Source organism: Onychostruthus taczanowskii, unplaced genomic scaffold (genome assembly GCF_017590055.1).
Source record: "Onychostruthus taczanowskii isolate IOZ18803 unplaced genomic scaffold, ASM1759005v1 scaffold154, whole genome shotgun sequence".
NCBI lineage: Eukaryota > Metazoa > Chordata > Aves > Passeriformes > Passeridae > Onychostruthus > Onychostruthus taczanowskii.
The window spans coordinates 62,769-81,392 of NW_024498730.1; the positions used below are offsets into that span (position 1 = coordinate 62,769).

General features: G+C 39.2%; 1 protein-coding gene across 1 annotated transcript in view; it reads right to left on the reverse strand.

The window, feature by feature from the left end:
* Positions 1 to 3,337: 3,337 nt before the first annotated feature.
* The window catches only part of SLC24A2 (solute carrier family 24 member 2), a 103,142-nt gene continuing 87,855 nt past the window's right edge, over positions 3,338 to 18,624 (reverse strand). Inside the window, exons 6-9 of the mRNA XM_041399086.1 lie at positions 13,345 to 13,476; positions 6,338 to 6,427; positions 5,755 to 5,921; positions 3,338 to 3,708 (exon numbers count right to left, since the gene is read on the reverse strand). Of these exons, the coding sequence (XP_041255020.1) occupies positions 3,459 to 3,708; positions 5,755 to 5,921; positions 6,338 to 6,427; positions 13,345 to 13,476 (639 nt within the window). The 3' untranslated portion in view covers positions 3,338 to 3,458. The remainder of the gene's footprint in view (positions 3,709 to 5,754; positions 5,922 to 6,337; positions 6,428 to 13,344; positions 13,477 to 18,624) is intronic.

Genomic DNA, 18,624 nt, shown 5'->3' on the forward strand with positions numbered 1-18,624 from the left:
GATCCCTAGTGAAGTCATTCAGAACTTTGGCTGAAGAAAATAGAACTTTGACTTCTAGGTGTGCAATGTTGAGAAGACTTCATGATCCTACGCTGAAATAATTATGAATAGAAACACTTTATGCTGGGAAAATTTGCTGAAATTGTGAAATAGGAATGTTGCAACAAGTGTGTGTGTTTCTGGCAGCATTGTGTCTGGACAACTCACTGGCATCCAGTCACTGGGTTGGAACAACTTTTGACTGTTTTCTCTGCATTCTAGTTTAAGATTGAATTCCTTCTGTACAGGATAAGGGACTAAGCTTCTCCCTCCATCCCACTCCTCTTTTTCTCTTCTAGCCAGCAAAGCTGTTGTCTTGTAATCAAAGAGCACATTAGCATCCAAGTATCCACAAACAGTTTACGCCAGGAGTAGAAAGTTGCCTTGGCAAGTATAAACATTGTCTACAGACAGCCTTCACAGAAAGTACTACACAATTGAAATTTGTCCTATTACCCCTGGATCTGAGGTACCACTGGCACAGTTATTCAGCCATTTGAAAAATGATCTGCCCAACAGATAGAAGGCAGTGGGAGCCATGAGGTGTCTTATTCTGAAGGAGGAAAAGTTATTCGTAATACTTTCTTAGATAAAGATGTGATAATGACAAACAGACATAGGAAAGAAATGAGACACATTTTAAGACAGTATAGAAATGCCTTTACAGGATACCAGTCCTGAATGGTATACATAAAGGTCTTCCTATAAGCTGTTGATGTCAGTTACTCTCTACTCCCTGCCTGCCCTCAGTGGGGTAGCAGTCTCTGCTGCTGATGCCCTGAGTGCACCAGAGTGCTCTTAGAGCTCTGAAGGTCAGGTAGGAATTTTCCTTTTCCAGTGTGGGAGTTGTTACACCATGATGGTATGAAGGTAAAAAAAACCCAAAAAAACCCCCAAAACAACAACAAACAAACAAACAAAAACAAATAAACAAAAATTAAAAACACCAAAAAAAAAAAAACCCAAAAACCACTGTACTAAATAGAGATTGGACTCTATTGGACTCTTGGTTTCTTGATTGGAAATGTCAGATCAGTGAAAGCTGGGAATTGCAGTATTTTAGTGTCCACATACACAGCCCTTCCTTTACATCACTCCTATGTATGATTCTGCTTACTTGCGAAAGGATTGCCTGTTTTGAGCATTGTCATCAGAAACAAAAGCATTTGGTGACTCCTCTGGAATAGACTGTACTGTGGAGTCAGCTCTGTATTTTGGGACACACGTTTCGGTTGAGGTCAGAATTTGGGTCACCAATTGCTTTAGGCTGCGGTTCTGTCAGTAGAGGGCACCACAGTTATGTATATACACCCACCTTTCCATCGCGTACACCCCTAGGAACAAATGTCACAGATGGGCAGCACTATCGTTAAGACAGGTAAGGATTCTGCATCAATGAAGGATCTTGAATACAAAGACAAGCTTTTGCTCTCAATGTGAGAAGCTCACTCTAAAAAGCACTAAGAAGTAAGAGATGTTGCTTGTTGTATGGTTAAGATCAAATACTGATTCTGCATGTAGCAAGGACTTGGGACAATATATGAGTAGCAGACTTTGCAACTCCTAGTATCCTTCCTTTATTTCATTAACATCTCACTTTTTTCTTCATGGTATCACATAATATTAATATTCCTAATATGAATTTTGTACTGTTTTCTCTACCATTGTTTTTCTGTCAAGTGCTTAGTTTCTAATCATACACTGTTATACAAACACATATAACAGGAAAACAGTAAAGGACAAAGGGGAGGAGTGAGAAATGAACAGTGTGGAGCAGAGAAAAACAGACAAGACAAAATGTGCTGAGACTTTTGTTACACAGATGTGAGAATGACATTGCCATTGTGAGCACAATACACATATAAAACAATGATGAAACAGGTCACAGAAATGCACTGAAACTTCATGAACTCTTAATTGCACAAAAGACTTGAACAAACAAATGATGATTATCTGAAATAATTTCTTAACATTCATTCCAGTCCTCTCATTTTTTAAAAAAATCAGCCAAGCTACAGAAAGTTAGTTGCTTTCTCCCTTCTTGTTTTTTTCTGCTCTAGGTTTGGACCTTCTCATTCTCTCAGTATCTCAGAAAAAGGATGTTGCATTTTCACTCCTTCCTTTCTTTAGACATGTACACTTCCAGCAATACTGAAGAATTTTCATGTAAGTTTCCTGCAGCTCCACTGTATTTAAATTGTGTTTCTCCTACCTAGTTTCAAGATTTATAACAGCAAATGTGAACTTCCCCAGCTTTATACAACAGCTGGAGATCTCTTCCAGCAATAACTATGTGTAGCTGTGAAGGTCCTTACACTCCAAGTAATAGTGAAAGCCTATAAAGTATATATCCACTTAGCAATTAGGCTGCCACTTTATAACTACTTCTATTTTCTGTATGAAATACTATGCATAAGCAAATTAGCCTTTTTATTCTGGCATGAAAAGACAAACTCATAACAGCATCTGAAAGCCATTGGTACTGTTGATATTGCTGCATTAGAAAAAATGGTGTGTTCACATAGCTGTATGATGTCACTGCATGCTGCTTTGCTATTAGAGAAGAAAGATTATCCCCATTCTGGTCTTTGCATGAGAATGCAATGAAAATCTGCACCAGTTACAAAATGGTCAGGCATCATGGCTCCTTCAGTGCCAGAGTTTCTGGAACCTGAAGAGTTTTGCAAGATGTAAAAAACCACCATTAACATCCTGCTGATTGCCTTTACGGACCTGTGATGCAGATAATCAAAACACTGATGAATTCCCTGGCTTTGCTGAAATCACATCACATAAATCCACTTACATGAAGAGACATACAAGCCCTTCCCTGTTTGTGACTCATCACTTGGTGTATGCTTTCCACTCAGGAGTTTCAGCAGGTTATCGGAAAAATCCTGTACCAGGGTGTGTGGGGGGTGGTGCCTCCACAAAGTTAATATTAGCATTCCCCTTGGAAGAGGAGAGCTGTAAGAACTGAGCACACTGTGTCTGTGTATACTACGACAGAGAAGGAGAAGTCTGCGGGTAGGTACCGTAGGCAGAGGAGAAGCAGTAACTTTCGCTGTTGCCGTGAGTACGTCGTGTGTCCAGTGCTGAGCAGTGAGGATGTTCTACAGCAGAGGAACCCTCGGTGCACCCAGACTCAGCCCTGCAGTTACTGCACTGGCCAGCAGCAGCCATTCTTCAGCTCTGAGATTGACCCTTTGTATTCTTTTCTTTCTTTCACTCTTTCAAAATTGAGGAAGAGGAAATTTACAGATCCACGGGTTATTCCTGCTGCAATTTTCCACTGTGGTTTTTTTTCCCCCGCTGTTTTGTTTTGATGTATGTATCTTTTCTTTAATAAATATATATATATATATATATTTTTTTTTTTTTTTTTTTTTTTTTTTCCTGTCGAGAAACAGCACTTTCCACTAGATGGAGACAGGACACTGGATCACTTTGTCCTCCAGAAGGACACTGACAATCAGGAACACAAAATAAAGTCCAAACATGAGGAAACCCAGGATTTTATTCATCCTCCACTTGCAGGAAGCAATGGAGAGGATGACAAAGAGCAGCATGATGAAGAGGAGGACAATCGCACAGAACAGACCATTGCTGCTGACTGTCACTGGGGCAAAGCTGTTAACCACAGCATACAGGAGCCATGGAAGAGGAAGGCTTTAAAGAAACAGAAAAATTAATTTAAAACATTGCAGAAGTCCAGAAGGGAGCACTAGAAAGTTTCTGGTGACAAATCAAAACACAACCAAAGGCTTTCTACATAAAGTGAGGTAGGAAGAGGCTCAACTCTCACGATAATTGCATAAATATAAATTGTAAGCTTTCTCATGGTTCTTGGGGAGAACACACAGGATTTTTTGCCCTCCACTCTTCCACCAATTATTCGGGTGAATTATATTTCCCTTGGCTGGCAAATCACCTCGCATCCTGTTTGCGAAGAGGAAAACCTCTTTCATTTGTTTCTAGACTTCACACTATCTGCAGACGCTATTTGCACACTCTTTCCAAGAGCCCATCTGACAGGAGGGTGGGTTGGAAAGAAACATGTCCTTGCCATGAAGAACCAGCACTCTGCAAGCCACTGCATGCAAAATTTCACCCTTAAATATCTTTGTCCACATTTACTGTATAAACCTCTGTTTAACTGTGAACTTCAATTGAACTTCAGCTTAACTTCTATTTCTGTGTTTGCTGTCTTTGCATTTCTCATCTCTCACGCTACAGAAGGAGACAATATCCCTCTGCAAGATGTCAAGCTGAAATAAATATTTAAGACACTGACTGGAGCTCAGCAGGCTTAGAAAGCAAGACGTGAATTGTCAGAAGCTCACAACATTAAAACTTTGAATAAGCAGCTCAGGAGAGAATAATTTATTACAGCTGCAGTACTAACTACAGCAGTCTACAGCTCAACTGTGCCATTTCTGTTGTAAATGTAGCAGACTGGTGCAGAACAAAACCATTTCCTTTGGCAGGAACATTAAACATTTTTAAAAAGAAAGAAAGCACTGCAAAAGAGAAATAATTTTGTAATGCATCCTTCTACTCCAAGTTGGAAGACATGGCTTTCATGCATTTTACAGGTGTGCTGCATATAGATATTTCAAAGACTTAATGCTTCTGGATTAATAGAAAATTGGCCAAGTTTTCCTACTATGTCTAAAGTACTGCCATTAGCTAAGAGATAAAGTAAAAAAATATATTTTCTATACATTCTAACTTCAGGATCTTTTTTTTGTATCTTTGTGCTGTTGCTGGTATATTTTCAGCTATGAAAACTAGGATCTCTTCTACAACCAGGCTGTCTGGCACTGTAACTATGACTAGACCTGTTCTTCTGTTTGTGTGTGATAGCAAGGAACAACCAAAGATGGAGAAATTGAAAGTATGGTCACGATTCTCAGTACCTCCATCCTGCGTTGAAGATGGGAATGTGAGAAGAAAGACAGAATTTATCTGTGTATTTCCTGCACATTTTTGAAACACTGAGGCATGGATTACACTATTTCTGAACCTGATCTACCTTGGTCTCAAAAGATCAAAAAAGAATTTGAATTACAACATTATGCCACAAATCATTACCCTAGAGCTGCCATGAAGCAGTGAAGGGTAAGTAGAAAACTTCTGCACAATCTCATGTAGCTTCATATTGTCAGAGCTATAAAAAGGGTCCCTTTTTGTTAACAGATAATTGGTTTGTAATTTGGGACTTGTCAGGTATAGAAAAAAAAATTAAGCACATGTCAACAGCAGCCTAAACCAGTTACACAAGACAATGAATTTCTGTTGTTGCAGCAAACATGTTGAATACTGCAGAGGCAATGAATTGTTCCTGATCATCATTTATAAAGAAAGCTCTAGTATAAGCACAATGAGTTGTAGCAGAAAACAAAGAGCAACCTCACAAAAGTGTAAAAAGCTTTGAAATTCCTTTTCGGAACAATGCTCTTGCACAATTTTAAAGTGCAATTCACTTGCCTAAGCCTCTCTGTAACATACCAAAGCAAGGATTAAGCAAAAAATTTATAACATTTCTTTATTCAGACATCTATAAACTTCAGAGCACTTGCTACAGTAACATTTGCTTTGTATTTGCATTACTCTGCTTTTTAAAGATTGCTGCTTGTAGGCAATAACACAGCAATGTGCTAAGAACAAAAGACTTGCTTAAAATAGACACAATTTTCTTGATGTAGAACTTACCCCACTGTGATGTCAAATATGTTGCTTCCAACAGAACTGGATACAGCCATGTCCCCCAGACCTTTGCGTGCCACAATAACACTGGTAATAAGGTCAGGAATGGATGTGCCAGCAGCTAGAATAGTCAATCCCATGATTTCTTCAGTAATACCAATGGTCTCTCCAACCTAGAAGAGTATAAATAAAACCAGAAAAAAGTGTCCTGTAGTGAAGAAATGTTTTCAACTGTCCTGGACTTTCCCACTAGTTTGGAAAATACCAGGCAAGATCAGAGAAATACTAGTTTTCATGGATTTTCCCATGTATCAGGAGAAAGGTAAGGCTTTCAAATAGAAGCATAAGGTATTGACAACAGTTGTGGATGGTTCTGATGTTACAAGAATGATCAAGTCCTGTGGTCAGGCCAACCACAGCTCTCTGAACTACCTTCCATTTACTGAGTACTGATTTACTTTATCCATGGTTACAGCTCCTAAAATAAAGCAGCACCCAGCACGAGATAGATGGACTCTGACAGAAATGATCTTTTACAGTGCAAAACATAATGCAGGGCTTTTATTTTGTGACAGTATCACCTCCTTACCTGGTGTGCCCACCAGACCATCAAGTAAGAAAAGAAGGCAATCCAGCTGATAGAGCCAAAAAATGTGATAGGAAAAAATTTTCTTGATGTCTGAAACAGAAACAAGGAGAAACAGTGAAAACCTATATTGAAGGCTGACATGCCATACTCAATTCCTTTTCAATATGAGAGTGGCTTCTTATTTTTTTCTGATGGTCTGTTCTAAGCAGCTGTTCTGATCATCATCAGATGATCAAAATACCTGTCAAGAAAAGTAAGAAACAGATGCCCTGACATTGTACCTCATTCTTACAATTGCTTCAGTCATAAAATAAGATTTCCTAAGAACTTGATGAATGGAAAATTTGTTTGTAATTTGTTACAATGCAGTTTGCATATGTGTGTAGCACAACAGTGGTTTGACTTCTAAATTTGTTAATAATTTCATGTTTCTTCAGAATGAATGTTTTCAAATTGCTTCAACAGGTGTCCATATCTTTCCTTCCTACATTAGTAACTTTTTGAAACAAATTTCACAATCAGTATAAAAAAGACTGCCATCTGGCAGGGCTAAAAACATGTACACCTAAAATTTATTACAGCATTTACTCTGCTTGTGAAAACTACTCACTTTCTCAACAGAAGATATGTTAAGCACATATTTTCCATACTTCATTTTGTAGAAAAATTTAATGTTATAATGTTATAAAAACACGCAAAACATACTGTCAGGCCCTTCAATGAATTAGAAACTCTGTGTAATTTTCATTTTCACTGTCTCCCTTACTAGTGTCAGATTTTGAACAGACAGTGTTCTTGCAGCCAATGAATGGGTTATATTCAGATTAATGATTTATTTTGGTTTCTGTTCTTTCAGAAATCTTTTGCATTTTCTGTATTACCTATGGACTAACTGAATCTATGTAACAAAAAGAGGTCAAGTTAACTACTAAAGGAAGGAAACAAAATTGCAGTACTGCACCAGGCTAACACTATCTAAATCAAATCAGTACTTAAAATTAAATTTGTCCTGTGAATGAATTCTACCAGTCTTTCTTTATGGTCATTGACCTTCTGAGTGCAGATCTTTCCTCAGATGATTTCTGACATGTGACTAGCAGAGTCCTACAAATTGCATGAATAGCCAGTAGGACTGCCTGTGGAAGTAAGTTATACCACTCTGAATGCCTCTTATGGCTGCTGCTCAGTCTTGCAGTACTTCTTCCCATTTGGTCCTCACTAAATCCACTTCCATTCCAGAATTTTTGTGCCCCCTTTCATTGCAGGTCATGCCCCTGCTGTATCAGGAGGCTCCTTAAGACAGTGGATCATTCCTAGGTGTTGTGGAAGTATATGGGACTGCAGGGCTTTCCCTCAGTGTGACTTTTGGACAGAAAATACCATTTGTTCTGATTCAGATTCTTCAAGCCATAACAAACACTTCTTTTTCTAGGGAGCTTACAGAGCTGCACAGTCAGCTTTCCTTATATAACAAACTCAGCAGACATTTGTATGAAACAGTTTCACAATTAGGAACTGATCAGCACGGAACCATAGAGTGGCTGTAGACCAAAAAATGATCAGTGTATTGGGCTGGCCATTAGAGCTGGTCAAGCAGGAATGTCACTGTGTTTTGCCAGCTGAACCTGGAAAAAGTGAGGCTGGGCTGTAGCTCAATGAGACTGGGTAGATTTTCTGCTGATGTAACTGGAACAAGCTCAGGACATTAACTGATGTAAAAAGGGTAAAGTCAGCAATGCCAATTGTGCACGCTTATCTACAACATGGGACAAATAGAAGGTCCGTATCTGCTCCAGCGGCAGGTGCAGCTGCTGGCTGTGCTACAGAGCACTAACTCACTCCCTGTGTGTACTTTGCATAATGCTAAATGTCCTCCTGAAAACTGAGCATGTTGACTAACACGAGCTATACAATTTCATAACTGAATACACACAGGAACACACATTAAAAATGGTAGAGATTTAACAACACTACCAGAGGGATGGAATACCTCTTCTGAGAGAATTTGGATTGTACAGCCTGGAGAAGAGAAGGCTTTGGCGTGATCTAATTGCAGTCTTCCAGTACCTAAAGGGAGCTTCTAAGAAAGATGGAGAGAGACTATTCACAAGAGCATGTAATGACAGGACAAGAGGACTAAAAAAGTAGAAAGAAAGATTTACACTGGACATTAGGAAGAAGCCTTTAGTTTGAGGATGGTGAGACACTGGAACAGGCTGCCCAGAGAAGTTGCGAATGCCCCATCTCTGACAGTGCTCAAGGCCAGGCTGGACCAGGCTCTGAGCAACCTGGCCTAGAGAAATGTGTCCTTGCCCACATCATGGGGGTTGGAGCTAGATGATCTCTAAGGTTCCCATCCAACCCAAACCATTTTATATATCTGTGATTCTAAACTCCTTCATAACATAAATAACTGAAGATCTGTTGGAGTAGAAGTGGTCCAGTAGGTGTTTTAAACAGATTACCCTCAAATAACCACCACAGCACCTGGAAACATCCTTTTCATATAAATTCCACTACTGTCACAAGCACTGTTTTTAGAAGTACTCATGGTACTTTGGTTGATCTATTTCTTAATTGCTTCTCAACTCATTACAGAGTAACTTTTTCAAAAGAGAGTTCTAAATTTCTATCAAACCAGAAAATATGATAATGAGCTTACGATATTTAAAACCTACTCAGATGGAATTTTAAGTTTAAAATCAAAATTTTACATGCATTGGGGGACAGAAGACAATGAGAAAAGGAACACAATTGAAAGAAACATATCAATGGCTGTTATAATGATCTGACACCAGTGGGAGCAAAATTAAGACTGGTAGAAATAAATGAATCTAAATAGCAATTTCTCTTTTAAAACTAAGCAGGTAGCACTTTTTTTTCACCATTCCTAGTCGTCAACTTTTCCAACTTCCAACATTTTTCATCTGCCTTGTAAAAGCTCCGATCTTTTGGCAGGACATATGGTAATGAGACAATGAAGCAAAAAAATTGGTGGAACTGGTCACAAAATCTGCATAGAGCACCATCTGCAGCAATGCAATTTGAATGATCACTGCACAATGCTCAAGATTTAAGCACACACTGGCTTAAGCAAAACTAATACAATACATGCTGGTCAGTAACAGTTCTCTGATGGTGCGATTATATACATCAAACGGTTCTTGCAAAACAAGGAGACACTGCCTATCTGAGCCAGACACCCACAGAATTTGGATGGCTAAGAATTACGACTCAGTAACTTTGCAGCATGTGTACTCCTCGCCTGTCTTAGCTAATCCTCTCCCACTAAAATTAACTGATAAGCAGCAGTCCAAGATACTTTAATAGGCTTAACACTTAAATTATCTATTTTAAAAAGGGGAACATTTAAATTCAGAAAGGGCAAAATGTAAAGCTTGTACATTTTACAGGAGATGAAATAAAAAATGGAATCCACAGATACTGCTATATAATGTGCATATAGATGAAAATTTGAAAAAGCCATAACCAGAACGCCGATTCTTTTTTGTATGCTGGATTTTATTCCAGACTATAACAATAACAATCATGCTTGTTTGGTAAATAGTTTCAGCATTCTTTTGATATTTATGTAATTTCTACTCTCTAGCTCTTTGAAATACACAGGGCTGCCAATTCTAAGCATTTTCCTAAAAGAATTAGTCAGAGACAGCAGACAGCAATACTTCTCTCCATCTTTTTCAGTAGTTGTTGTGGTGGTTGACTTGTAAAGACAGAGTGCAGAGTTTATTAGCAATTGGCTCTTTTGTGGTCCAAGTAAGAGATAAATGAGAGAAGCCATGGCTCACTCAGTTCATATGCTATTTTCCCTTAAGAAAAGCAAAAGGATTTTGTAGTTCCACTGTAGATTAGATGGATTGGTACTGTTCCTGTCTATAAGAAACCTTAAGAACATTTTTCTTGATACATTTCTACATATTTATTTAGTACCAGTGTCTGAAAAACAGGACTATAAGTAGCAAAAATAATCCAGGTATGAAGGCTTTTCTTCTAAGAGCTTGATCCTGGAAGGTATTGTCTGCTGAATAATCTGGAAAGTAACTCTTCTAATTTTAGCCAGCATTATTACCAACATCTTTAACCTGAATGATTCACATGTTTGTCTTGTTCATAAATGTATCTGCATTGCAAAGTTTGATCTTTCTTTCACACTTAACAGTGCTTAACTCTGATTACTCAGAATCTGCTCTTCTAACTGGATCTGTACAGGAACATGTTGTCCTTGTCCCCTTGGTAACAGTGCATCTCTGTATGGCAACAAGAGTTCATGCAAGTTGTAGCTCTTCGTTTATAATGGGAATTTGCAGAGATAGAAGGAACTCCCCCTTATGGGTCCAGTGATGGCAGGACTGGAGCCCCAAGGGCCATTTTTCTGGCCTGTAATGCAAAGGGATGGACAGTGGAGTTTGGTTATAATAAAAGAGGTGGTTTTCAGTATCTGCTCCTGACCTACTGGGGCACCTTGGTCACATAATTTTTCTTTCAGCCTTTCAATATCTGTTACTCCAGGAAACGGGCAGTTACATATGACCTTTACAGAGCCACTGGGGAAACAAGCCAATAGTGCAGGAAAAATAGCCATTAGTGTTCGAAACACCTGAGCAAAAACTCAGGAAAAAAATTCCCTAAGGGCACACCCACCCTTGGGATATGCCAACAACATTATTGATGTTATAGCAAGGATTTTAATATATGCTGGCTTAATGTGAGCAGGTGTTATTAAGGCACTAAACATGTTAAAACATCTCAGTTAGTCAATCAGCTGGCGGTTAGCTGAACTAATGCATAATCTACTTTAAGTATACAAAAATCTGCATATGATGTGTGCACCACAGCATAATAAGGCAGCAGGATTTTGCTAACTTTAGAACCAGAGACCTTGTCTACAAAATAATTTTTCTAGAGCTCCTGGGTTTCATGGAACTAAATGTATCTCAAAATAGTACAGATAAATGCAGGGAAACCATCTTCTTTGTGTGGAGATAAAACACACACTAGAAAAAAACTCCAGATAGAAGGAAGAACTTACTGAAAAGTGGACACCCACAGAGGATACCAAAGCTCCATATGGTCTTTCAAATCAGTATATAGCACAAAAGCATTCACTTTATATATGCATATGCTAATCTGAGTGTCCTGATGCAGAATTTGGGTTTCTGATTAAAATTACCACACTTGCAAATCAAGCCCCTGATGGCGGACCTATCTAAAAAGTCTAGTTGAGTATTATTTTAGGTTTGCATTCACTTTTATCTCACAGATATAATTGAAAATTGTTTTCTGATGCACATGCTGAGCTGTGATAGCAGGCATAATTTTTGCTAGGAAGAAATTAGTGGGGATGGCACACTGAAATAAGTGAGAAATTTTGAAGATAAATTAATGAAGCATACTTAAAATGTTAGATAGTTTATGCAACTATGTGGTTAATTCTTTGACAGCAATGTTCAAAGTAAGCAGCTTGTCATACTGATACAGCCCATTACCTCTTCCGTTAATCTACATGTAATTACAAACTACATTTTCAGGGTTTTTTTCTGTATAAACTACTCCTTTCAGTGAATGGAGTTTTAAAACTCTGTTTTTAAAACCTGCCTACCTGGAACATACATCCATGCTTATCTTTAGTACTATGGCAAGTGCATCTTTATGTGCTATCTTTTGTGTTATAGCTGATGGATGTCAGCACAGAATTCTGTTGTGAATGGTACTAGTGTTAATAATAACATGCAATAGTTGCAGGCAACCTGTCAAGATATTCACTTACCAAAACTATTATTGAAAAAATGTTCCCATTTGTACAGCACAGAATATTGGATAAAGCTACAGGTCTACTTATATTGCCTTCAGTTTTTCAAAATTCAAAATAAAGCCTATAAATATTTCTCACTAATTTTATATCAAATTGCAAAAAAAAAAAAAATTACAAGGATGGTTTTGAATGATGAAAGGAGGACATAAATTCAGAAATAAACAATCTTGAAATTCATGCAGTATGTTCTGTGTGTTATGTAACAAAAGTCACTTCCAGAGTTTTCTGGAATCTTTAAGAAAAAGAAAGCCTAAAAATTGGAAAGGGAAAAAGCATCAGAAGGGAAAGAAGGGCAAACGTCACTTTATAGCCTTTGGAACTTTTTATCTGAAAAAAAGAGATCTTATTTTAGCTTCTTTCTTGCACTGAATTGCAGTTTTTCAGTGTGTGGGATGGGAAGGTTTTTCACTGTGTGTGAAGAGGAAAGAATAATTCAGGGTGTTGATTTATAAACTTACATGCTGTGCATGCCTTTCTTGCAGCAGTTTTAAACCCGTTTTTGATCCAGAAAGGAAAAGAGATTAAAACACCACTAATTTTTTTTTTTTTTTTTTTCAGGTCTTGATGCTCTCTCTTTTACTTTCCATGAGCTTTCCCAGTCAGGTCTATTTGTATATGTAAGTATAAAAGTGGTAAGCCTTGGTAACCCGTCAGGCTTACATTACTTCGAACTGTGTTTAGGACAAAACTACCAAGTATTTTATACATGAAAGGACTTACAGATCTCATCCTAGTATAAAATAACAAGATTATGGATGGAAGAAAAAAGTCTAATAGAACATAAATTATGTTTGAACTACAGAAAATATTTAGACAGTCTAAAAGCCTTCCAGTCATAATCTTTAGGGCACTGCATATAGATAGATACTCGGCACTCATGTGTTCTGCAGAGATTCAGAAATACAAATGTGAAGGCCTCAAAGAATTTTTCAGACTGTTCACTTTATATCAAAAAGTACAAGTGAATACAAGTTGTAATCTTTATAGAGCTATTAACAACCAGCTGCTCCTAAACACCCATATGCCATTTGAAGATTTGAATACTAACATTGTGACCTCTTCTTCAAAGAAGGAACAATTAGAAAAACCTAATAGCTCTAGTTCTTTTTTGGCATTTAATTAGAAAGTCACTTTTTTGTGTAGTACACACTGACTTACAACAACAGTTACTTACAGGTTTTCTGACGTCTGGCAGGGTAGCCCACAGTGGAAAAACAATGGGTAACACCAAAAGATAGGTGATCTGCTTGCGTGGGGTTTCAGGCCAGGCCAGGCTGAGAGGCTGTTCCTCCTCATCCTCTTCATTCTGTAAGAAAAGCTCCAGTGAGCAGGTTATCAAAGTGGATGAATGAAGTCAGGGATTCTTTCAAAAGGAGTTCAAGGACAGTGTTGTGTTTCAGAGAGAACTGAAAACATTGCATTAACACCACACATACCTAACAGCATTAGCAGGACACACCAAGACAGACTTTGGCCATACTGCAAGGTATCCCTACAGCACAAGCTGCCTGAGGATGTCCATCTCTTGGCAATGTGGGTGGTCCCTTGTGATGCACAGGGTGTCTCTGACAAGTGTTCCCATGGCTCTCCCTTGGGATGTGGGCTCGTCTAGTCATGGGTTAAGACTTGTCTGGGCTGCATCAAGCCTGGCCACACAGACAGGAGAGAGAGCACGTGTGCACACACATGCCTGAGCGCACACACACGCACGTGTGCGCACGTTAATGTGTGCATATAGATGTGTGTGTATCTAACTCCTAAAGCTTTTGTGAGTAACTTGAAACCTTACTATTAAATATTCAGGCATACATATATTGGTATGTGTTGTCTTCTCCACTGGGAGATAGCGTAATTCAGGCACCCTCAATTGTGGAGCTGTAGTGCTAAGCTGCTGGGGTCAGACCGGGCTGCTCAGGGCTCTGCCCATTCAAACTGTGAAACCAGCAAGGACAGCGATGGCTCAGCTTCTCCGGGCCCCAACACTGTTGCCAGGTTGTCTACATGAGGAAAGGGCTTCTCCTTGTCTCTACCCAAAGACTCTTGTGTTCAGACCAGTCACAACACAGCAGTGTTCCTAGCAACTTGGTGCTAAAACTGAAGACATTCCTCTCCAATTTGTGTCACTGATTTTCACATCGGTCCCTAGTTTCCATTTATGTGTAAGCTGCCCACTTGTCATCTCTGTTACAGAGTAGGTGTATAGGAACCCTCTCCTATGACAGCAAACATTTGGCTTCCACTGCTTCTGCTAACAAAATGGAACAAGTATAGTGGGCATGACTCAGCCTTTTGCACATAGGTTAAAATAACTTTTAAATTGTTAGCATAGGTAGATGATGTCTCCAGAACTGCACATAAATTGCAGAATCAGGCAACTGAAAAAATGGCCTGAATAATACTTTCACACAGATGTGTATAATGCAAATGCTGTTAAAACTTGGAAAGATTTCTAGAGAGCTCAAAGAAAGCTAAAAAAGTCTGAAAAAGAGCACCCAGTGAAAACTGTTTGACAATGTGAGTGATGTGACTTCTTCCAGTAGTGTTTTTGGGTTTTATTTTTGAAAAAAAAAAGATAAAAATTGAGACATGTTCACAATATGCATGTTATTCCTCCTGTAGATTTATAATCAGTTTCTTTTCAGTTATTAAGATTACTTACATAAACCTTATGACAATGCTATATAAAACAATCATTTAAATTTTAGCACCAGTTGTTCTTTTCTAAGCAAAAGAGTTATTGATGAAATGTCACCATATGTTTACACTGTTAATAACATTCTACTTACTGCTAATTTTGAAGATCTGGTCTTGATTATTCCACTGTTATGAACTTCCAAATTGTTCAACTACCTGAGCTGATCAGTACTTACAAAAGCAAGCTCAGCTCTTAGCTTGGGATTTTTCACTATGAAGGTATCACCTGACATCAATGTACCGGAAACAAACTCCTATTTACCTCTTGACACACTAACAAGTTGGAGCAACTTTTGAATTGTGTGTCAATGTTAACAGAGGACAATATTTTGCTAACCCCTATACTTTGTGAAACTCCCAAGTTGCACAATTGTACGACAATAGTAAAGTGAACAGGTCATAATGGTTATAACAATTAAAAACATTTTAAAAATGTATAACCACAATTTGTAGCACTCAACACAGTACTTCAGAGACTCCTGAGCATCTTAAGAGGCTAGCTTTTGTTTTTAGCTTTCAGCTCCTCTCTGAAATGGACATACTATGCTTCATTACTGGAAACCTACTGAAGCCTGACTTTAGAGGAACTGTGCTGGAGGAGAAATTTGTGAGGCTACTTCCCAAACCCAAATCCATTCACTTTCCATTCTGGTTGATGCTTTTGGGGTGGGAAAATCAACCTGAGACACAGGCTCAGCTTTGAATTATGATGACTGAGATAAAATTTGAGCACAAAAGGACCAATTGAAGGGTTGCCTAGGTAACTCTTTCTGAATGGCCTCTCTGTAATTCAATCAGCCAACTCAGCTGGAATAAAGCTTTCTAAGTGACTGCTGCATAAACAGCACTGAGTGGCAAAGTACTTCCTGAATTGCCATCTTTAGAGATTAGCCATGATTAACAATTATATTTAATTACAACAAAACTTTACATTAGTCTGAGTTTGCACATAAGTCTTAAAAATATCTAGACAGTAATGCCTATGTTGGTTCATGCAATACTGTACCAGTACACACATATGGCTCAACACTGGGCCTTGCTCTATTCTCATGTCTGTGTCGAACACCTCTGGGTGTGCATGAGCACAGAGGCAACGTGAGTGGCTGTAGCAAAGAACTACACAGAATTGCTTTTGGAGATTGCCAGATGTCTCCTGAGAAACCTTAATCTATCTGTTCAAGATCTTTTTCCCTTCCAGTTGTCCTACATCATCCCTTTCCCCAAGACAACTATCCATAAAATATAAGGACAAACACAAGCTCACAGTGCAGGCAAAACACTTCTTTTGCTAGTTTAACTCCAGGACACATTAGATGTTGCAGATTGGATATTCTTTTCCCATTTTGTAAATTGGATTTGGCATCTGATTTTCAGTGCTGACCTTCCAGAAATCAGTGGAAGTAACGAAGTTCAAAGTATTTGTAGATCTAGCTTCCATGAATTTCAAAGCAATACTAAATTATCCCCTGATGAAGAATGGGAAATAATTTCGGTAGCTCTAAAACCACATAAATGCCAGTGTCATGCTGTGGACTAAGCAGCAATGACAGAAAATGACTCAGGACAGATTTATGGCAGAGATTGCATGCACTGTACTGGCTCTAGCCACGTACATAGTGAATATGCACTATCACAGTCTGTAGAAACTAATCCTGAAAATATATTTTTATTTCAGTCTATATAATGAAACTCTGTACTTGCAATGTTCAGTAGGATTAGATTCTGCAACGCTAAGAAGAAAGTGCAATTATAACTTAATATATACTGAGGAATTCAATTGCCTGAACACATATGATGGTACTATTTTAGATACCTTCTGGTATCTGCCTTGACCTCCACATGCTCTAACAGAAGTGAAGGATATTCTGCTCACTTTATGACACACCTGATCTCAATTCTTTTAGGGTGGCCAAAGTGCTACTACCTGCCCATCTCCACTCCAAAACTCATTCCCTGCTATGACTCAGTAGCTAGTTAACTTCAATTGGACTGGATATATGGGAAAGCTGCATCACCTGATATGATGAACTCTGATGATAATCCATTAGAAAGAAATTGCTGCATAAATGCAGAACAAAAGCCAATTTACATCAGTACCTTGCAATGGTCAGACATGGGCGTCCAGAGACTAAGTATCGGAATACTGCGTATTTTTCATCTTCCACAAATTCATAGAATCATAGCAATATTTAAGCTGGGAAAAACATTTTAGATTAACAAGTCCAACCATAAACCTAACACTGCCAGCTCCATCATGAAGTCATGTCCTCAAGCACCATACCTACACATATTCTAAATACTTCTATGAATGGTGACACAACCACTTTTATGCTTGATAACTGATCCAATACTTGATAAGCATTTCCATGAAGCAATTGTTGTAATCTCTGATCTAACCGTCTCTGACACATCTTGAGGGTGTTTCCTCTTGTTCTGTCACTTGCTGCTTGGGACAAGAGGCTGACCCCTACCTGGCTACGCAGTCCTTTCAGGCAGTTGTAGAAATGATAAGGTCTCCATTGAGCTTCAGTTTCTCCAGGCTGAAAAACCCATCTCCCTCTGCTGCTTCCCACAGGACTTGTGCTCCAGACCCATAACCAGCTCCATTGTCCTTCTTGGACACACTACAGCAATTCAATGTCTTTCTTGTAGTGAGGGGCACAAAAGTGAATACAGGATTTGAGATGCCTTACTAGTACCATGGGTACGGTGGGAAAATCACTGTTCTGGTCCTGCTGGCCACACTATTGCTAATATGAGCCAGGATGCCACTGGACATCTTGGCCACCTCAGCACACAGCTGGCTAGTGATTAGTTGCTGTAGGCCAGCACAGAATCACAGCATCATAGACTAGTCAGGCTTGGAAGGGATCTCTGGAAATCTGGACTAAATGACTCCCAGGTTCTTTCCCACTGTGAAGTTTTTCATTCCCCAGCCTGTAGCATTGTTGCATAGGGTTGTTGTGACCCAAGAGCAGGCCACAGCATCTGGCTTTACTAAACCTCATACCACTGGCCTCAGCCCATGGATCCAGCCTGTCCAACCCCTCTGAAGAGCCTTCCTACCTCCCAGAAGATCAACACTCCCATGTTGACAGGGTTCTTGATCCCTTCATCCAAATTATCAATAAAGACAACAAGCAGGACTGGCCCCAGTACAGAGCGCTGAAGAGCACCACCAGTGACTGACAGCTGGATTTACCTCCATTCACCAGTACTCTTTGAACCCTGCTGTCTGCTCAGTGAACTGTCCACACCCAGTCCACTCATCCACACCATGGAAAGCCAGTATCTCCAGAGGAATGATGTGAGAAATGGTGTCAAATGCTTTACTAAGGTCCAGGTAGACAAAATCCATAGCCTTTTCCACATTTACTATGAGTCAATTTGTCACAGAACGAGATCAGGTTGGTCAAGCAGGATCTGTGTTTGACAAACCCAGGCTGGCAGGGCATGACCCCCTTGATGTCCCGCACATGCTGTGTGATGGCACTCAGGGTGATCTGCTTCATGACCATCCCTGACATCAAGGTCATACTGAAAAGGTCTGTAGTTCTCGACACCCTTTTCCCACCCTTCCTGTAGCTGGGCATCACATTTGCCACTGGGACCTTCCTAGTTAGCCAGGACTGCTGGTAAATGATGCAAAGTGGCTTGTGAGCACTTCCATCAGCACCCCCAGTACTCTTGAGTGGATCCCATCCAGCCTCAGAGATTCATGTGTGTCAAGCAGTACAGTAAATCACTGACTATTTCCCCT